General features: G+C 64.8%; 1 protein-coding gene across 1 annotated transcript in view; it reads right to left on the bottom strand.

Annotated features, from left to right (window-relative positions):
- Positions 1 to 20,331, bottom strand: part of NHSL2 (NHS like 2) — a 34,732-nt gene extending 14,401 nt beyond the window's left edge. Inside the window, exon 1 of the mRNA XM_049828248.1 lies at positions 19,994 to 20,331. Coding sequence (XP_049684205.1) covers positions 19,994 to 20,258 — 265 coding nt within the window. The 5' untranslated portion in view covers positions 20,259 to 20,331. The remainder of the gene's footprint in view (positions 1 to 19,993) is intronic.
- Positions 20,332 to 21,452: the final 1,121 nt, after the last annotated feature.

The following is a 21,452-nucleotide window of genomic DNA, read 5'->3' as shown; positions in this document are numbered from 1 at the left end:
GCGAGGAAGTCGCCTGAGAGGGGAACGCGGCCAGGCCCCAGGACAAAGGGGCCCGAGACGTGAAATCAGCCACAGCAGGAGCGACGGCGAGGGCAGCGAGAGCAGCGAGGGCCCGGGCCGGCTGCAACGTTTGTGTCGACCCACGGTCCTGCAGTCCCCGCTCCTGCTGCCACCAGCAAGCGAGAGCCACCAGGAGGGTACAGCGTCACAGGGCCAGGCAGGATCCATCCCAGTGGGGCTCAGCCCCAGCCTGAGGAGTGGTCAGTGGGGCGTGCGGGTGGGGGGTCTCTGTGCTTCTCTTGCTTTGAGAGCAAGGCCACCCCAACGGGCTGGGGAATGGCAGCAAGGATTTAGAAGGGCAGGGAATGCACCACAGTCAAGGCCAGGCTGGGAAGGGCGGGACAAGACCCGCGCTGCCGGGTGGCACCGACCACGCCGTGGCTATCGCATGGCCTCTGGAGATGAGAGCCCATGCCCGACAGCTCACCCCGACCCGGGCTCTTGCCCTGCAGAGCGAGCGGCGCCCGCAAACTCCACCGCCCTCGCTGCCCGCTCCTCTTGGAGGGGGCTGCCCCGCCGCCTGCCCCTGCCCACGCTGCCTGCCTTACCTCCCCGGTGCCAGGGTGCCAGGAGCCACTCTGCCTTGGCCATGGCTGTGGGCGCAGGTGGGAGGCTGCTCGCTCCTGCGCCCGGGAGCCCTTGCTTCGAAAAGAGGCCGAGGAGAGAAGTGAGCTTCCTCCGCCTTCGGCCAGCTCCAGCCCGGGGGGGGGGGGGGGGAGAGGAAGCGACCAGGAACTGGCTGTTTGAGTCAGCGCCACAACCCATTGTCCCGGCCCCGGCCCCTCTTCCTTCCCTGCCACCGGCCCGGGGGAGGGATGGCGGAGGGGCCGTGGGTTTGCGCAGCCCATCCTCCGTCCACCCACCCTGACAGCGGTTCGCCCAGGGGTCCTGCAAAGGCGGCCGATCGAGGCGGAGGGGCTCGTCCCTTTCTCCGTGCATTCCTGCTGCAGTGCCCGGAGAGGGGACAGGGTCCTGGGGGCCACGGCAGGCACAGGCTGGGCTGCCCCCCCCGGGGCTGAGCAGAGTCATGGAGCCAAAACATCCCCCAGCCATGGCTGGAGCAGCAACCGGCACCATCTAAAAGCTGTTGGTGACTTGGGGGGACACCAATGCATGCTGGCTCATCCCTCCAGCAGAGCGAGGCTGTACCTGCGTGCCCCAGCAGCCTTCGGCATCCTCACCTGGGAAGCAGCACCCTGGAGTCTGCCGCTGCCTGCCGGCTGGGTCGAACTGCTCTCCCCCTCCAGCCTCCCAACACTTAGGAGCTAAAAAAAGCAGGGGGCCTTTCTGAATTCACCTGACACTGCCCTGGAAGCTGCAAGAGCCCCCAGAGCTTCCTCTTGCTTTGTCTCCTTCCAAAAGCCTCAAGCAAAGGCTCCACAGGGACCACTTTCCCAGCACCCCAGGGGTTTGTAAAGCTGAGCTTGGTTATCCCAGATGATGGAGGCCCTGGGGAGCCAGGACTGCAGCAGAGATGGGAATGCAGCCCCGAGCCCTGGCTTACTTTGGGAAGTGGCTTTAGGGCCGTGGGGGCAGCGTGGGGAGCACGTGGCTTGCCAGGGGCTGGTACCATCCACCCCCGTCTGACACCACAGACCCAAATGATGGGGTGGGTAAAGGACGGCAGATACCAGCAGGGTTCATTTTCCTGCTGGCAACCCAGGCAGCACTTGCTTGTGGCTCTGACAGACGGGGGGGGGACAAGGAGACCTCCTGCAAAGGCTGGTGCTTCTTCTGGGACCCTGTCCCGCAGCTATAGTGCCAGCTGAGGACAGACGCAATAACTGGAGAGCTGCCTCCCAGACCCACCAGATTATTGGGCACAGAGACCTGCAAACTCATCACATAAGTTCCAGCAGCCTATGAGCACACTGCCTTCTCCGACAAGCCCCTCCAAACACCACCACGCTCACAAGCAAGCAGCCTGGGCTCAGGGGCGGCCTGCTCGGCTCTTCCGATGCACGAGGAAGGGGCGCGGGGGGATGCAAGCCCCCACCAGAGTTAGATGAGCATCAAAGACGCATATTGGCCAAGTGGGCAGAGCTAAGGTTCCCATGCCCCAGATTCATCCAGCCTTTCCCAGCCCATCAAGACATGAGGAAGGCTAGATTTTAATGATCAGGGATGCCAGCGTGAAGACCCCTCTGTGCGCTGCCCTGCGCTTGGGGCAGAAGAACGATCCTGCCTGGGATGAGCCGAGGTACCTCCTGGTACCGTGGGTCCCTGCCCTCCTTTCCCAGCTGGCGGGCGTCCTACCCTGCCAGCAACCCGGACCCACCGCAGGGCTGCTTCTTATCAAGTTTCAGCTCCCTCCCCTCAGCAGATAAGCTCCAGCCTGGACCCGCCGCCGCCTCTCCGCAAGGAAGCCTGCATGTAGCTGCTCAGGAATGCCCAAGCCATTGAGGTCCCAGCAGCCTGGAGCTTAAACAGCCCGGGAGCATCCAAGTATTCACCCCAGCTTCACACCCAAGATGAGTTTCGAGCTGTCCAGTGGCAAATCCCGTTCCTCCCTGCTCCCAGCAGCCAAGCACAGCTCTGTCGTCTTCCCAGGGGAGGCCAGGCACCCAAGGAAGATCTGCCAGAGATCTCCAGGCTGGCAGGGAGGCATGCCCTGAGCCTGACGACAGAGATGAACCAGCTTCGGCGCAAAGGCTGGCCTCGCAAACCCCCCTTGGGCCCTTCCCGGCAGCACTGGGAAGGTGATTTGCAGCTCCCAAGAATCCCTTTGATGATGCAGAAGCATGATTAGCTCCCGTCCCCCTCCGAGCCGTGCTGGACAGTTGCAGGGGTGGGCGAGGCAGGCACAGAGCAGGCCAGCATCCCGTGGCCTCCTCCGAGTCCAGCAGTCCCACCACTGCCCACCTCCTGTGCCCTGTGAGATAGGAGCCAAGGGCCACGTGCTGGGTACCGACCGGCACAGCATCCTTCATCCCTCAGGACCCACCAGATCAGCACCCCTCCTGATCCCCATGCAACCTGAAGCTCTTTTGCCCCGTTTCAGTCCTTTGCAACCATCACTACAACGGTGGCTGCAAAATTAGAGAGAGACAGGCTGTACTTCCACCCCCTCTGCCCGCTAATTATTAAGCTGTGACAGTCACTTGGGTTGTGACAATCACTCCCCATTTTCTTGCAGCTTCTAAGCAATTTTCCTGAGGTCTCTCCCAGGGCTGGCAGCTCCCTGCCACTGCCCGCACTGCCGCGTCTCGGCTCTCGAGCCAGAGGCCAGCCAAAGGGCAGTGGGCACGGGAGCCGAGGCCAGCAGAGTCCGGCATGCTGTGCTCCAGGGCGCACACGGGGAAACAGATGTCAGACAGGGCCCTGAGCCAGGAGCTGTGGCAGACCCCAGCCTCTCCGGTCTTCTGGCATTTCCAGGAGCTGGGCTGGGTCGGGAAGGGGAGCCAGAGTCCCTGGTGTCTGGAAAGGGTTGCTGAACTGCCTGGGCCAGCCAGGTAGGGACAAGGGAGTGACCAGACAGGTCCTGCTTCTTCGACCCAGCTTTTTCAGAGGGCACCTGCACTCAGCTGCCCGCTCCTGGCTCAGAGCGAGCCCTATGCTTGCCCTGCTCCCCCCAAATGAGCCCTGCAGATTTGCAGGGTTTTCTGCCTTCCTTAGAAAATATGTGGTATGAGGTCCCTCAGAAACACCCACTACCTTCATGATCGGTGGGAAAAGGGAACCGGGGGGGGCCGTGCAGGCACAGGCTCCCTGCCTCAGCAGGACTCACGTCTAGGGCCAGCAAATGCAAGGGCTCCCTGCTGCCCGGGGCTGGCTCCCCACTGCCCGGGGCTGGCTGCCCACGGTTGGAGCTGGCTCTACACCACCCGGGGCTGGCTCCCTGCACCTTGGGGCTGGCTCCCCACACCTCGGGGCTTGCTCCCCATGGTTGGAGCTGACTGCCCACGGTTGGGGCTGGCTCCCCGCTGCCGGGGGCTGGCTCCCTGCACCTTGGGGCTCGCTCCCCATGGTTGGGGCTGGCTCCCCACTGCCCGGGGCTGGCTCCGTGCACCTCGGGGCTTGCTCCCCATGGTTGGAGCTGACTGCCCACGGTTGGAGCTGGCTCCCCGCTGCCCGGGACTGGCTCCCCACAGCTCGGGGTGTGGGTCAGCACCTGCTCCGCGCACCGGAGGACAGTGGTGGGCCCCACCGCGAGCCCCATCCCTCGCCGTCCCTGCCAGCGAGGCCAAGCCTCAGCTGGAGGTGACCTCTCCCCGTGTCCTCCAAGCGACCCAAAGGGCACGGGCAGCCTGGGGCTTGGGGAAGGGGGGGGGGGGGGCCGCCGCAGCCGAGGCCGAGCCTCCCCCTCCCCTGCCGCTGCCGCCCGCTCCATCCCGTCCGGCGGGGGCAGCGCGGGGAGCGGCTCCGGTCCCGGCTCCGGTCCGGGTCCTGTCCCCGGTCCCGCCCCGTCCCGTCCCCCGGTACCTGTTGCTGAGCGCATCCTGCCCCGCCGCTGGCTGCGCGGCGCCTTCCGCTGCGCGTTGCCCATCCTCCGCCGCGGCTCGCCCGGCCCAGGTGGTCAGAGCGCCGCCGCCCCCGGGCCGCTCCCCGCCGGCTCCATGCCTCCCCCGCCGCCGGGCCCGCCGCGCCGCGCCGCCCCGCCGCGCCGAGCGGGGAGGAGGAGCCGCCGGGCCGGGCCGGGCCGGGCCGGGCCCAGCCGGGCCGCAGCGCATCGCACCGCACCGCACCGGGCGGCCCCCTCCCCGCCGCATCGGCCGCCGGCCCGGCCGCCCCCTCGGAGCCCGCCCGCCGCGCCGGGGCCGCCGAGCGGGCGCCCAATGGCGGCTGCTGCGGGGGACGGCCGGGGGCAGCGGGGCCCGGCGGGCGGGGGCGGCGCCGGGCTGGGCACCCCCCGGCCGATGGGGCTGGGGGCGGGCACCGGGACCGGGCAGGCCTCTGGGGTGATGGGGCTCGGGGTCCTAGGGCTGCGAACCCAGCCCCCTGGGGTGATGGGGCTGGGGGGTCCTGGGGTTGAGCAGCTCCCTGGGGTGATGGGGCTCGGGGGGGGGTCCTGGGCCTGGGCAGCCCCCTGGGGTGATGGGGCTGGGGGGGGGTCCTGGGGCTGGGCAGCCCCTGGGGTGATGGCGCTGGGGGGTCCTGGGGCTGGGCAGCCCCTGGGGTGATGGGACTGGGGGGGGTCCTGGGCCTGGGCAGCCCCCTGGGGTGATGGGGCTGGGGTGTCCTGGGGTTGAGCAGCCCCTGGGGTGATGGGGCTGGGGGGGTCCTGGGGCTGGGCAGCCAGCCCCCTGGGGTGATGGGGCTCGGGGGGGGGGGGGGGCGTCCTGGGCCTGGAGAGCTCCCTGGGGTGATGGGGCTGGGGGGTCCTGGGGTTGAGCAGCTCCCTGGGGTGATGGGGCTCGGGGGGGGGTCCTGGGCCTGGGCAGCCCCCTGGGGTGATGGGGCTGGGGGGGGGGTCCTGGGGCTGGGCAGCCCCTGGGGTGATGGCGCTGGGGGGTCCTGGGGCTGGGCAGCCCCTGGGGTGATGGGACTGGGGGGGGTCCTGGGCCTGGGCAGCCCCCTGGGGTGATGGGGCTGGGGTGTCCTGGGGTTGAGCAGCCCCTGGGGTGATGGGGCTGGGGGGGTCCTGGGGCTGGGCAGCCAGCCCCCTGGGGTGATGGGGCTCGGGGGGGGGGGGGGCGTCCTGGGCCTGGAGAGCTCCCTGGGGTGATGGGGCTGGGGGGTCCTGGGGTTGGGCAGCCCCTGGGGTGATGGGGCTGGAGGGGGGGGTCCTGGGGCTGGCCCTGTGGGATGGGAGACTGAGCATGGGGTGGATGGAGGCAAAAGGGCAGGGAGCATGGCAGCTCCAAAAGAAGCTTGAGCCGTGTGCTGGTGCAGTGGGAGTCAGGAGGATGTGGGGTGAGCTCCCGGGGCTGGCATCCTGTGGGGGGAGCCTCTGTGAGAGCCATGGGACACTGCAAGAGCCAGGCCTGTGGGTGATGGGGTCTCTGGTAGAAGAAAGGGAGGGTGTCTCTGGCTGCCCGCACCTCCAGGGTCCCCATCCCTGGCACTGAACATCCTGGGCAGTACCACACCTGCAACAAGGCTGAGCTACACTCGGGATCCGCCCCCCCCCCCCGCCCCGAGGGCTACATGCCTGGATCAAGTATTGCCCTTGAGCTTCTTCTTCCCCCCGTCCAAACCTCACCACATCCCACTGATGGGGAAAACCCCACTCCCAGATCAGGGGAAACTTGCTCAATGTGCCCTGGCCTCCAGCAAGCGAGCAGCCCTTTGCACCCAGGAGCCAGAGGTACTCGGTGATGGCTCAGCCGAGCCGCTTGCTCCGTCCCAGGCCGGAGCATCCCTTACATGCCGAAGCTCAGCAGCCGCGTAGCGACAGAAAGGACCAGAAAGCGCTGGGAGGTTGTTATGGAAACAGCCACAAATTGGATCAGTACTTGGCGCAAGGAGCAGTTTGTGTGACTGATGTGGGAGCAGGTGGGTGTGACAGCCGCAGCGGTGCGGGGGCCCCACCGTGGGCACCCCCGGCTCCCACAGCCCCGTGCCGTGCCCCCGTGCCGGGGCAGAGCTGCAGCAGCGCTTCGGCCTGTGGGGACAGCCCATGATGGGGCTGTGGCAGGAGCTGTGGGCAGCGCAGGCGTACTCCCACCTCACCCTGGCCTCTGCACACTCTCCGGGAAGACGAAGGACTGAGGCGAGCCTGGGGTGGTTCGCAGAAATGCCATCGAGAAGATATTGTCCCCCAAGCCCCTAGCCAAGCCAAGGCACACTATTGTCGAGCCAGGCTGTAGCAGCACCTCTGCAAACAGCTCCATTGAGGGTTGTGGGGCCCATGATTCGAGAGCACGCCTGTCTTTCCGCACCCTGTTCCGGGGAGCCAAGCAAGCTACTCATCACTCCGAGCTACTCATCATCTCATCTAGGGTGAAGCCCTAGACCTCATGTCCTCCTGAAGCCCTGTGGGCACATGCAGCTCGCCTGTGCTTTCCCAACTGCGCGCTTCTTGCAGCCCAAGCGAGCTTCCCGCGTGCTGTGAAGCGGCTCCTGGATGGTCCTTCCCACCGGCAGCAGGGGGACACACCATGACGGGGCCTGTCAAGGCAGGAGGGTGCGAGCGGCTGCGTGCACCCCGGCATGCCCCGGCCACCCGCTGCGGGTGGGGAGTGGGGGGAAAAGCCCGCACTGGCAGCTCCATCCAGCCCTGAGCGCGGGCTTCAGCTCAGCTCCCCGTTTCCAAAGTAGCCCCTCTCCTGGCAGAGAAAGCAGCTTCTTTGAAGAAGCCGTAAACGCTCGCTAAGTGGCCGAGCTGATTATTTTCTGGCCAAGAGACCATGTTAAAAAACAATAACCAGCGAAGCAGATGAGCTCATTGGAGAACAATGGCTCGGGGCCAGGCCGTGGCTGGGGGAGCGGGGCCAGGGCTGCGCAGGGCAGCACCCACCTCGCTCCCAGGGCTGTGGGGGACGCTGAGGGGGTCCCACGTCCCGGCGGAGTGGGTGCCCGATGGGGCACAGCCGGCAGCAGGGTCCCGGCTGAGCTGGAAGGCAGAGCCCAGGGCGCGGAGCCCCACGCCCGGCAGCCCCTCCGCTTGCCCCGCTGAAGGTGACCTCCTGCCTTCGTGCACCGCCGAGCTGCCCCGGCCAGGCCTGCCTGGCCCGGGCAGGGAATCTGCCTGCAGCGAGGGAAAAGCTGGGCCGAAACTGCCGTGCCACCTCGCGTCCCCTCCGGGTTCTGCATTCCTGGGATTCCTCCAGCGCAGCAACATATTTCCTCGCTCCGTGTCCCGGGAGCCGCGCCGGGCACTAACCCGTCCTCCCTGGGACTGGGTATTGCCGGCGGTGCCCTCCGTTCTCCTGGTTTGCCCACGGCTGGAGGAGCCGGCAGCCTGGCTTCCGCCGGGCAGCCACGTCCCCAGCAGCCTGCTGGAGCCCGCCATGAAGCCGTGGACAGGGTGGGCATATTGGGGGAGCGAGAGCTGCAAGGGGCTGCACCAGTGCGCCGACCCCACGCGCCCAAGCCCCAGAGCTCGGCATCACGGTGCCCAGCGAGCTTATGGCTGTGCCACGGCCACGCTCTTCTCCAGGCGCAGGACCACAGCTCTGCACCCCTCGCCCCCTCCAGTTGCTCAGGGGAGGGAAAACACACCGTGGGCTCAGCAACGGGGTCCTCTGACGGCCACTGTGCCACCAGCACAGGACAAGCTGCGAGGCCTCTGCTGCCCACACAAAGGTTGGGCACAGGGGACACAGGGACCCTGGCACTAATCACCCCAACAACCTGCACCCACATCCCTAGCCACCCAGAGCTTCCTCTGGGTGGGGAAAACTGAATGCACCCCAAAACGGCTGTGCCAGAGAACCAGCGCAGACCCAGACTGCCACCATGTGCCGTGATGCCATCACTGGTTTCTGTCATTTATGAGCCCATCATGGGAGACATGGGGCGCAAGGCGTGGCACAGGCATCTCTCCTTGCGTGGCCACCAGATCCCCCAGCGCCTCTGTCCACAGCGGCAGGAGGCGGGCAGCAGCACAGGGACACGCTGGGCACTGTCCTTCCCATGGGGTTCCTGGGGATGCTCCCTGCCCCAGCCATAGTGGTGGGGAGGAAGAAGAGGGACACATCCAGCCCTAGGGCTGGGCACGGGCATGGGTGCTGCCCAGGGAGCAGAGGGCACTGCATCCCCCCCATGGGGCTCTGCCCGCTGTCACCATCGGTGTGTCCCGGTGCTGCGCGCCCTTGCATGACAGGCAATGAGGCACCCAGCCAGCCCCATCCCGCCAGCCCCATCGCTCAGCACATGTGGCTAGGAGCCAGAAGGAGCCAAGCAGGCAGCTTTGCCAGCCCTGGCTGTGCGGGCAAGCCCTGGGGCTGCCTGCTGCCAGCACCCACCTTTGGAGATGGCTGCCCATCCCATGCCATACACCCACCACGCTCCCTGCCCTTGTCCTGCTGTGCTGCCAGCCTGCTCCCCAGAGTGGGGCAGTGAGCCCAGCAGGCGGGGAGAAGGATAAAACTTCTACGTACCCAGCTCTGCCTCCTCCTCTTCCTCTTCTTGCGGGGACTGAGGCCACGGGGGACAAAGGCTGCCCCGTGCCCCACCAGCTGCTCCAAACCCCCATGGCCGCTCACGGGGTGAGCTGGCAGCTACCCTGGCTGGGAGCGGGGGAATGGCCACGGCACCAACTCTGCCGCTTGCTCACTCGCTCGCTAACGCTAACTCGATCCAGGTTTGCTGGGAGAAAGGCTGGATGGAAACGCTTCTCCCACCCCAGCCCAGGCCCTTCTTAAAGATATAGCTACATGTCCCTGCTGCGGATGCCGGAGCCATGGAGACAGAGCGGGGCCGGAGTGTCCGGCCAGCCTGTCCCGCACAGCACGGCTGCTAGCTGGCATCCGTCTGGCAGGTCCCGGGAACCGCAACAACGGGCGCGATCGGTGGGACCCCTGGAGAGGAGATGCCAACCCACCACCCGTGCTGTCGGGCCGTGCCAGCCCATGTGGCTGCCGTGGGCAGCACCAGCCTTCCCTCTCCTGTAATTAACAGGGATCAGGCAGCTACGTGAAGGGCTTTGCTCCGGACTCCTGCCTGGAGCAGCTCGAGCAGCTCCCCCTTGCCTGTCTGTGGGGACAGGATGGCCCCACAGTGCTCCCCAAGCCTGCAGCAAGAGCACTGGGCTCAGGCACGCTCCCAGGAGGGCTTGGGGAAAGGATTTAGGAGACTATCGCCAAAGTACAGGTGGGCAGCTCATCTTGGCACAGGCTGATGGGCACCATGCGCAGCCTGGCGCAACCCACCAACCTGCCCCTCGCTGCCTGCCCAGTGCTCCTGGGTCTGCCCGGGGGCTTCCCTTAGCCACGGCCCTTCCCTGGGGCTGGAGAGCTCCTGGGGGAGCGGGGCGACGTGTGGGGCAGGCAAGCCATCCTGCCACCCTTCCCCTACCTCCTGCTGCGCCTGTCCTGCAGGTCAGTAGAAACCTGGGGCCATCGGGCAGCTTTTGCTAGCACAAATCCCCCCCAGCCTTGAGCCCGACTTCTTCCAGCTGAGCGCCCTGCACCGTGAGTCCTCGGGCTTTCCACATAAGCATGAAACAAGCCATTCCCATGCACACAGCACAGGTATCCACACCCCATCCCAGCCAAACCAGGAAAAGAGGGTTTGCAAAGCCACGGGGCTGCACAGCCACACGGAGCTGGTGTGGGCTGTGGCAGGGAAGGCACCGGTGCTGGCAGGGACCCTCTGACAGCTCTTGTCCTAAGGCACCCACTGCCAATTCAGGTGTGCATTAGCCTCGCTTCATGCTACTGCTGCCTATTCTGCTTGCTGCAGCAGAAAATCCCCGTTAGCCTTTTTCTGCCACTTCAGGAAATGATCTGGCAGCTTCTGCCTGTCTGCCAGCTCTGGCAAACAACTCCTGGGCGTACGGCCCCATCACTCAGGCAGTGATTTGGGCACGTTTGGAAAAGCTGTGTGTGCTCATGACGCGGTGTGCAAGCAGATCTGGTGTGTCCGAGATGCTGCCTGGCTGCTTGTGAGACAGCGGAGGGCAAGGATGCCAGGTGGCAAGCCTGGCGCAGCCGAAATGCATCACATGCATGGATGAACTGCTCGGGTGCAGGTGAACCTGGCGTGCTGGCAGTGATGCACCAGAGCATGAGCTGACATGCAGCCATGAACCATCCGTGCGTGGGTCATGCTTGCAGGACGAGATGCATCTGCCACCTCCAGACCAGACAGTGCAGGCAGGTCTGGAGGATTTTAAGGAGCAAACACAGCTCCTTCCTACCGCCACGCACGGTTTCCTACAGCCAGACATCATCTCCAACCCTGGGCCTGGGGGGCAAAGCCTGCCAACCAACTTGCTGGATGAACACACACGATCAACCCCTTCCCGTCAGCCGCTTTGGAGGAGCTCAGAGACCCTGCCCCTGCTCCGGCTCACTCGAGTACCCACCAGTCAGCAGGGCCTTGTGCTTCATCCAGCCGCAGCCCGAACCTGGGTTACCCACAGCCCATGGGATTCTCTCCTAGCATGGGTTGCAATGGGATGAGCTGGAGCATCTCAGCCTTCCGGCAGCCCTTTGCCAAAGCCATCAGCCCCTGGGCTCACTGGGGAGCAGCCCGAAGAAGGTCAAAGCTGGCCTCACAGCCCCCCTGAGGCTGGCTGCACCCCATGGCCTTTGGGGAGGCAGCCATCCAGACCCCCCCCGCCTTGGCTGGGCTCCCAGCACGGGCAGGAAGGGAGCTGGTCCCACACAGGCAGCCCCTCGCAGGTGGCCCCGGCAGCCCACGCGCTGCCTGACGGCCGGGACCACCCGGGAGGCTGCCGGCTGCCAGCCGCAACCGTGGGGAGGGGGAACGCGCCGGGGGGGCTGGCTGGAGCCGGGGAGCCTCTCCGTGCACCGGACAAGAGTGCACCCACGAGCTGGATCTGCGAAGAGAGATCTGCTCCCTCTGCTCGGCAGGATGAGGCCGTGTGAGAGCCCCGGGGATGGCGACAGGCGAGCCCTGCCAGGCGGGTAGATGCCGGCAACTGCTGAGAAAGAGCCCTGGCCTCCAGCGCTGCAGGCAGGGAAGGAGCCTGGGCAGCCCCTGGTCCAGCGACGGGCTGGGGCTGGCAGCCATGGGAGCAGCAAGTGAGCTGCGAGGGACAGCAAAGGGCGCTGGAGCAGGGATCCTGCGAATGCATGGGGTTTGTCTCAGGGCTGATCCCACAGCAGCAAAGACCCCACAATTTCACTGTGCAAGGAGCAAGCGCGGCAAGACTACCCATGAGCATCTCTCCAGGCGCTGCCTTCCCCTCTCAGTGCCCTGGCAGGCAGGGGGCTGATAAGTTTGCCGGCGCCTGCTGCGAGCTGCAGGAACCCCTTTCCTTTGGGATTTCAGAGACCGTGAAAGCCCCAGACCAGCTGAGGCTCCTCCAAGGGAAGCCAGCACGGAGCACTGGCGGCACAGATCCCAACACCCATTGCACGTGCAGGATCCCCTTGTGTCTGCAACAGGCGCATGTGTGCACGTTCAGACATGTAAGCACATGCATGAGGATGGTGTTTGCCCTGCACCAGGGATGCAGGGTGCCCTGCTGTCCCCATCCTCCTGCCAAGCCACGGCGACACTGAGGCAGGATCCAAGCTCACGCTGGGGCTGTGCTGGTCGGTATGGATGCGGCTGGTGACTTGAGGTGCTGAGAAGGGAGGAAAATTGCCGCTAACAGCCATTGCCTGGTTAACTGGGGGAATTAGCTTGTTCCTCCCGGCTGCTTCGATCTGCCGTCATTAGATTAACTCTAGGAGCTAACGACCCGCTCCCGATCTCTGATCTCCGTACTGCCCACCATGCTCAGCCTCCCCCAACCGCCAGGCAGCTCCACTAAAGCTCCTGGAGCTGCGACCAGCTGCCAGCCGTCGCACCGTGCCAGGTTGGCAACTGCGCTGGGGGTCAGGGCTCCGGCGGAAGGGGGTCCGTCACCCCGACATGCCAGCGAGTACTCACCCAGAACCGCGCACACACCGCTGCCGGCACCCGAAGCACCAGCCTGCTCCCCCGCCAGCGGCATCTCGGTGCCTGTGGCGGGTGGCTGTCCTCGCTGCCAGGCACAAGCTCAGGAGGAGGGTGGCGGAGCCCACTGGCACGGGTAAGAAGAAGAAGAGCCGATTCTCCCTGCCAGCACACTCGGCCTGTTCAGCGCCGTGCCAGCTCTCGCTCAATCTAGTCTTTGTGCTGCCAGCGGACAGCCCCCGTGCGCGCGCAGCGGCCAGCGTGCTGCCTAGCCCCATGCCAGCGGCTGTGGGGTGCTGGGCACCACGTACCCGGGGAGCAGAGACCGTGTTGGGAGCTGGATATGTGTCCTCAAAGGACTGATGTGTTCCTAAGCAGCCAGGAGAGCTCCCTGATAGGTCCCTGTGTCACCCCTATGCCCATCAGGAGTGAAGCAGTGGGTGCCCAGCATGCACAGGAGAGCCCTTGGTGGCATTTGGGCCATGCTGAGCACTGCCAGGCACAGCCACAGCCCCCCATGGGTGGCAGCGAGGCCACAGAATGTGCCTCAGGGGGGTGCACGGGGTACCCCACTGCACAGGGGTGTCAGGGTGGGGGTGCCATTGGCCTGCCTGGAGGCACAAGCTGCAGCCCTGGCACCCACAGCAGCATGTGGGGAGGCTGGGGACTGGGGTGGGGGACAGGGTGGCATCTTCTGCCCTTGGCCCCAGTGCCATGCGAGGGACAGGGCAGCACCAGCTGGGAGGTGGGGACAGCGAGGGCTGGGAGAGGGACAATGGGACACGAGGGGCTGTGGGGGAGGATGCTGGTTGCTGGGGTGCTGCAGGTTTTGGGGACAGGACTTGTTGCTGGCAGCTCGCATCGGCATCCCCTCCCCACGCCTTGGCTGCCCCCACGAGGTGTCTGAGGGCACAGGCAGGTGGGCAGCACAGAGCCAGCTGGCACCCACAGGTGCCAGAACATTGCCAGCTGGGCACCCTGCTTGCTTTGCCAGCCCTGCTGTGCCACAGCAGCCTGGTGCTGCCAGGACTCCTGAAATCCCTGCTCACTGGGAGCCAAGGCCTGGGCTCAGGATGTGGGGCAGGAATATGGGGTGCCCTGAACACCCCAGCATGTGGCCCTGTGCCCCATGCTGGGTTGTGACGGGGCACTCCATGCACCGGCCCCGTGTATTTTATCCCTGGGAACAGGGGTAGGAGCCCTGGCCATGCCGCTGGACGCGACCCAGTCCCTGGTTGACAGTGGGGAGCCTGGCCCTGGGGTGAGCAGCTCCTGCTTTTCAGTCATTATGGTCTCAAGATGACCTTTGCTGCGTTCAGGAGTAGCACCACATTCTGTATGGAGATGGTCCATCAGGTTTGCACAGTGTCTGGCATCTGACAACTAAGAAAGTCCTACAAACAGCAAGCACCAGGGGATGAGCCGCTGGTCCACAGCAGCGCGGGTGCTTGTGGTGTCACACCTGGGTCCAGCGCCTGGCACCACTGAGAAGCATGCTCTCGAGGTGGAACAGAGCCCTCCAGCACCCGGTCACCTGCTTTCCAAAACACAGCCCCACCAGCTACTGGTGCTTCACAAAGCACCCGGCTGAAAGAGAGAGAGCCCTTCTGCGAGTCAGGATGCCCCTTTGGGCGCTACCAGAAATCCAGCCAGCAAAATGACCCTCTGCCGCTCCTTGCTGCCCGCACAACCCGCACACATGTAGCGGTCCTGCCTGCACACTCACACCTCTTCTTGCCCCGAGCATCAGGGAGATCTCTGCAGCTGGAAAATGGGTTGCCAAAGCGAGCTCCAACTCTTGCTTCCACATGGAGATGAATGTATCCTTCAAACTGCTTTAAGATGACGCAAGCTTCTTTGGAGACACATATGTGAAGCCAATCCATGTTCCTGTGCACTAACTGCTGCCATATTCACAGCTGATGTGATGTGGTAAGTGCTTCCTAAGAGGAACCACTCTACTACAGAAATACTGGTACTAAAGGAGTCTCTCTTCTAAGCCACACCGCAGGGACTGGCCCAGGCAGGAGGAAACACGAACATCAGGGATGTGCAAGGCTGCGAGGGGACAGTGGTGCCCACCTTCCCTCGTGCCTCTGAGCACTTCTTGCTGGGTGATGGCGGTCCCGAGGACCTGCTGCCCCTGATGGCCACAGCCCAGCTCCTGAGGAAAGACCGCCAGCCGGATCAGCTCTCACGTAAATCCTTTCAAAATGCTACCCAAGGGTGAAAATCCTTCCAGTCAGAAGCAGGATTTGGGTCCATCTAAGCAGGAATCCCAGCCCCAGCAAAATCCCAGCAGGAAGGGAGAGAGGTCACGGCAATGAACTGGAGATGGCACCCTCAGCGTCAGCTCCCAAGATGTCCCGAGCGTGTCCCCCCAAATGGAGCCAGGCACCGCAGGGACTGCACGACCACGGACAGTGTGTGCTGGCAGGGGGCTTGCAATCACGGAGGGTGGCAAAGCCCAGCTGGGGCTACTCTTTCCTTGCAGCAACTTCAGCAGCATAGGGAAGCTGCTGAAAGGCAGGGATGGTGTCTCCTCCTAACCACCGCGCTGCCTGCAGCCTGCATTTTCCGAGAGCGGCTATCAGCCCACCTCTGAGGAGGGCTATTGGCCAAAGCAGGTCTGGGTGGGAGACGTGCGTTGTTCATTTATCCGCCTTTTCGCTTAGCTGCTCCCGCAGACGGTTCCTGTTAAGAGGGAGGGTGCGGCTCCCCGCTCCCCCTCCTCTGGCAGCTGAAGCCATCCATCCCAGCCTTGGTCAGCTTCCCGCCTCCCGCCTGCGCAGAGGCAGCCTTTGGGGAAGCTGTGCTTTCCCCACCGATGCTGAAATAACCGCTGATTTAGAAAATAGCAGGCAGAGAAAATCTCTTGGAGGTCTGAGAAGTTTCTGGGGGCTGCTTTGCCCAGCAGAGGAGGCTGCAGCGCGTTGTGGCCAGGCTGGGCTCCCAGGGCAGGGACCTCAGCAAACTGCTTTGGCATTGCTGCGGGGGCAAGCAGCCTTCACCCTGCGCTTGCCACAGCCTGTCCTGATGGCCAAGGAGACTCAGAGCTGCGCCATGACAAATGCCCCTTCCCAGTAGTGGTGCTGGCCGCAGCGGGTCAGGGCTGATGGGAAGGAGAGCACTGGCTCTCCCCGTGCCTGTGGGCAGCGGCTGCTGGCAAGTGGAGATTGAAACCACATCTCACTCTGAACCAATCCTTCTCATCCCCTGGGTTTGGGGTGTCTCCTTCCCCATGGCTCTGCACGGCGAGAGCTCTGCACCACTCCTGGCACCTTCGCTACGACTTGAAGGGTGCTGACCCCATGGAGAGGAGCTGGCGAGGGCGGCTGCGGGGCCAGAGGGAGCGGGGCTCAGCTACCTGGCCCCCAAAACGGAGCCGTGGGTCGCCGGTAGGTTCACACGGGTGCACCCCGGGGGCTGTGGTCACATCTGTGAGAGGTGGCTGCAGCCCCTGTCCCCAGCAGTGGCTCTGCCTAGGGCCGAGGGACAGCCCAGCCACTCCAGCCTGGCAGGACACTCGAGCAAGGGGTTTTTTTAATCTCTTTCTTCCTGTCGTTTTTTTTTTTTTTAAAACTGGTGACAGGATCTGGGGGAAAACATCTGTGCCAGCCCTTACCTACCCAGTGAGGAGAGAGCCGGGTGGAGGGTGCGGGGGGGGCAGCAGTCCCTGGGTCTGGCTGACAGCTCTGCCTATCTCTATGGCTTGTTTCAAGACGAAGGCTGGGAGGTCAGAGGACGGCGAACGCTGCATATTTCGGCAAGAGCAGTAAACAGCTCCTCCTGCCAGCACAGCCTGGGGTTTCTTCCAGGGAACCATCCCCGGAGCTCTTCAGGGACGACGGTTCAAATAGCTCTCGGCGCCAGGCCCCCATCCTCTTCTTTGCTGAGATTTATTTCTAGAGCCGCTGGGTCCCGAGGGAAGAGGGCTGAGCTGGGAACACTGGCTTGTGTCACCCAGCCGGTGCTCACGGAGCCACCGACAGGCAGGAGGGCAGCTGGTTGGGGATCAGCATGAGAGCCAGCAAGCCAGAGTGCCAGGGGCTTTCCTGGGCTGCAAAACAGCCCCCACCTTCAGTGCCAAGTGCTGGCAGGAGAGCCAGGTTCAGTGCCACCCCTCCAAGACGTAGCTGTGCCGAGGGGAGCGGGACAGGGAGCCTGGTACCCGCTCTGTCCTCAGCCGTAGCAGGACACCCATGCCCAGCCCTGGCATCCTCGCCTCCACGTGCCGGTGGGCAGGATGCGCCCAGCTCCCTGGGGACAGGCGCGCACCCTCCCTGCTCTCACGCAACTGCCGATGAATAAGAGCAGAGGAATCCGACAGCCCTTGGCTGCCGTCTCACACTGGAAACAACCACACTGCCTCGTCAGATTAAGCGCTCCCCAGCCCTTCGTCTGGCAGCAACGCTGCTACACCAGCATCTTCCCCTCCTGATGAGGAAGACGAGGCAGCTCCTACTGGCTCACAGCCTCCAGACAGATGGACGGACATGTCCTGCTGCACAGTGGTGACCCGAGCTCCCCAGCCATGGGGCTTCCCTTGCCGGCAAGGAGACCCATGGCTTTTGGATCCCTTTAAACCTGCCTGGGTGGAACCAAAGCCAGGCAAAGGCTCCTGACCCAACTGTGGATGCCCAGGCCTGGGAGCTGAAGTGGCGTGAGGACCATCCTTGGGACCATGCCAACCTGAGCTGGAGCGAGCCTGGCCATTCAGGGCTGGGCAGACGACCCCGTGCCCTGCCTCCCCCCCAGGCAGCGTGGCTGCAGTTTCCTAGCTGGGGTTTGGCAATGCCTGGAGCGATCCCACTTGCTGCGAAAGCCCCGAGAAGTCTCTGATCCCCACCACACAGTGTCAGCGAGGAGGCAGAGGATGGGACTAACCCGTCCCAGTGGAGATTGCAGTGAGCAGGTGCTGCCGCTGGCGCCGTGCTGGGCTGGTGTTGGCTCCAGCCCTGCCTGGGAAGGATGGCACCTGCTCGCTCCCAGGGCCTGAACCATCGCTGTCCTTACAAGCTGGTCAGGCCAGCTGTGACATGTCGCCCAGACACCACTGGCTGCATAAAGGCTACACCAGGGAGTGTTCGGTCCTGGGTCATTTTCCCCTGCATCTCCCAGGGAGAAGACATTGGGGTTTTGTTCTGGTTTAAGAGGAGAAATGTGATTTTTGTCATTGGATCCTCTTCGAGAAATGGAAACAAGGAGGAAAAAAACCCCTAAACCCCGAGCAGGGTGTTGTTAAGTATTTGCTCCTCACTCAAGGGACTCCGCACGGTGCCGCAGCTCAGTGCAAAGCGCTCTTGCAGAGCCTTGGGCTGTCTCTGCTCTCCCCGTGGTGCTGGGGCACTGGGGGCTTGCAAAGAGCTCCCATCCTCCAGAGACATGAACCGTTCCCCTGTGACAGGCTGACGCTGGAGCTCTTAGAAAAACAAACAGCAACCGAAACAGCAGTTGGAATTTTGTTCTCCCCCTAAGTAAAGAGTTCAGTAAAGCTGGAGGCTCCCGCATCCCACCGGCTGCAGGAACAGCAGTGGTGGATGGATGAGGAGTGGGTAGGAGGGTGGGTGTGTTGTGCTCCCCTTGGGGTGTGGGAAGAAATGCAAGCCCCCCTCCCCCCAGTCTCTGCACTACCAGAGCAGGGGTGAAGGGGAGGTGTGGTGGGCACAGCTCCTCTCACTTCACACTACCCCAGCTATTCCCACAAAAAAGAAATCGAAGCAGTTTTATCACCACGCACCCCCGACCCCCAGCTAGCCAGCCAGCTCAGAGAGCTATCTCTGCACATCTGCATACATGCATATTCATGGCATTCTAATGAGGAGCTGCAGCACGGGAGAACTCTTTGCCGGCTGCGTTACGCACACTGCTTGCAACTAGCTGTGATGTTGCTCTATGAGAAACTCCAGGCGCACGGCACTGACACGCAGCTGAAAGACGCAACCCGGGGGCTACAAACCCAACCTGCCCACAGCAGCGGCTGCCTCCCACCCTCACTGTGCTACAGCCTTCCCTGCCGTCCCCCACACCATCCCACCCGCCTCCCACAGCCGCCACGGCAGCTCACAAGGCTCCTGTGGCCACGGAGAGCATTCCCAACCTGCCGGCCAGACGCAGGTGGCGAAGGACCATCTGGTCACCGTCACGGCCAGCTCCTCCTCCGGGAGACACCAGTCCAGCACGTGGGGTGACGACGCTGCAGGATTTGGCGCTGCACTGGTGCTGTGCACGGGTCAGCTTGGGCGACTGTGGTACCTTCTCATCCCTTCATTTCTCTACCGGCCGACGCACGGGACAGTGGGAGCCTCTTCTTACCCCGATAACTGATTTACTCCACCAGCATTTGCAAGAGCGGTGGATCTCCCAGGCCGAGGCTGAGCACTCCGCTTGCTCCCTGCATCCGGGAAGCACGCTGTGAGGGTCTGGCAGTCATTTCCCATGGCTCCACGCAGACGGAGCAGCAAAACAGCACTTGCAAGGGGGTTTGCAGAAAGCACAAGAGGCACGCATTTTGCCAAGGGCCTGAGAAATGCACTGAGCTTCTGGGGAAAACGTGCTCAAACAACACTCCCCCTCCCCGCCCCGCCAAGACTTTTAAAATAAACTTTTATAAACAATTCCAAAACGAGCTTATTTTAAGTTCCTCTGAAACAGGCTGCCCGCTTCTGACCCAGCACAGGAGCCTGTGCCAAACCAAAACGCTTGAAATGGGAAATGAAAGCGGTTCAGGCAAAAACAAACCCTGCTCACTGCCAGGAGAGGGGACCAGCAGACAGGACGCCTAGGCTGCAACTTGTCATTTTGCCCGGACACACGCAACCGCGAGTGAAAGCTGCTCCGTGCTGACCTGCAGCTACACGCTAGCTGGAAGCGCAGTGAGGGGACGGCCACCCCGGTCCCCTGCCCTGGGACGAGGGTGAAGCATCCAAGGCAAGGACGGCAGGGCGGACCAGCTCTCGCAGCCCGACGTCCCCGCTTTCCCAGAAACAGGCCCCGGTAATCGGGGACGCAGCGTGAAACGCGTGCTTGGCCGTCAGCCTGGAAAGTGCCCGCTGCGTGCGGGAAAATAAAGGCCAGGCAGAGAGAAAGGCTGCTGCTGGGCTGTCCCAGCCTCACCCCGATGCCACAGGCTGTCACGGTCCCCCGGCCTGCCCCAGCGACCGGGACGACAAGGGCTTTGCGGTGCCATCGCCGCTCCCCGGCTCTGCCGACGGAAGAGCGGGGACCTCGACAGCGGGAGCTGCCGTGGGTCGCCCACCACTCAGAGGGGACGCGGGGGACCACGTCGGGGGCGCCGGCGGCAGAGAACCCCCCCCCCCCGCACTGGGGAGGGGGGACGGGATCCCCCTCGGAGCGGGCGGCAGCCCTGACGGGTGGCACCCCCCGGCCGCGCACCCCCCCCCCCCCTCCCCGGGGCTGGGGCACCCAGGGACCCCCCCGGGGGCGTCGGGCCGGGCCGGGCCGGGGGTCGCCTTACCTGGGGCGGCGTGCGCCCCGCGCAGCGGCCGGCCCCGCAGCAGCGCCTGCAGGCGAGCGGCTCGACGGTGCAGCCGCCCGGTGCGGCGACCCAAGGCCAGGACGTGACCCTCGATGTCTCCCAGGAGGGCGAGCGAGTGGCCGCAGAGGTCGGCGAGCTGCCGGAGCAGGGTGAGTGCCGCCAGGCTGCAGGCGTCCCGCAGCTCGGCCAGCGGCACCGCCGGCCGCCCCCGCCGCGCCACCACGCTCCGCTTGTAGAACGGCATGGCCCGGCCCGGCCCGGCCCGGCCCGGCCCGGCCCGGCTCGGCTCGGCTCGGCTCGGTCCCGCCCGGCTCGGCTCGGGACGGCCCGGCTCGGCTCGGCTCGGCCCGGCTGCCCCCCCGGCCAGCCCCGCGGCTGCGAGGGCTCTGGGCCGGCCGCGGCGCCGGGGCTCGGGGCCGGCCGGTGGGAGGAGGAGGAGGAGGAGGAAGAAGAGGAGGGAGGGGCGGCCCCGCTCGGGGATGCTCGGACCGGCGGCGGGGCCCGGGGTGTCGTCCCGGCAGCCGGGAGGGAGAGACCCGGCCCGGCGCGCTGCGCTGCGGGGAGCGGCGGGTCCGCTCCGGGCTGGCTCCCGCCGGCCCCCCCCCGGCGCCGGCACCGCTCGGGCTGGGGGCACGGCCACCCCCCGGTGCCGGCTCTTCCCTCCCGGTGACCATCCGGGAGGGCACGGGCATCTTCCCCCACCCCGCCCGCTGCCCGCTTCCCACCGTCGGCGGTTCCTCCCAGGCCAGGGCTGGCGGGGGGTGCAGGCATTCCGCCGGATCCCCGGCTCAGCCCCCCTGGGATTTGGGTGGGGGGCTCTGGGGCTGCTGTTCTCCAAGGGAAGGGCAGAAGCCCGATAGCTGCAGCAGGGGAAGCACATTCATCTCGCATTTTTCTGGCATTCCTCTCCCGTGGATGTTCTTGGCCCCCAGCAGCTGCTCTCCTCCGCCCGTCCCCCCTCTCCCCAGCGCACACTAAAGCAAATATTTGTGCTGGCCCACAGTGGCAAAAATTCCCCTGTTTGAAGCCGTCTGCAGCCTGCCGTCCCTCTGGGGTGGCAATGGGATGCCGCCGAGGTGTACTGGCTGCTGGTGTCCCGAGTCACCGCAGGCCGCGTGTTCTCCGGGCAGCCCGGTCTGGGCAGGGTCTTGGGCAGGGTTCGAGCTTGGGAAAGGCAAAGCTGCTGAGCAGAGGTGTGGGGCTGCTTTCCGCCCCGGCAGAGGGAGAGCACCCGGAGGGACATTTCGCTGCAGCCTCCAAGCCTCTTCCTTCAGGTCCCTGGACTTTTAAGCATCATTTTACGGCCATAGTGGGTCTGTACACCACTCTGGGGGCCACACCACTGAGTGACCCAGTGCTGTTTGCCCCAACCTGTGTCCAGCCCAAAAGGGACAAGCCCGGCGAGGGTCAGGGTGCCAGGCTCAGGGGGATGAGTTGG

This window comes from Accipiter gentilis, chromosome 24 (genome assembly GCF_929443795.1).
Source record: "Accipiter gentilis chromosome 24, bAccGen1.1, whole genome shotgun sequence".
Lineage (NCBI taxonomy): Eukaryota > Metazoa > Chordata > Aves > Accipitriformes > Accipitridae > Astur > Astur gentilis.
The sequence above is the reverse complement of the archived record's forward strand: the minus strand, read 5'-3'. Positions and strand labels throughout refer to the sequence as shown.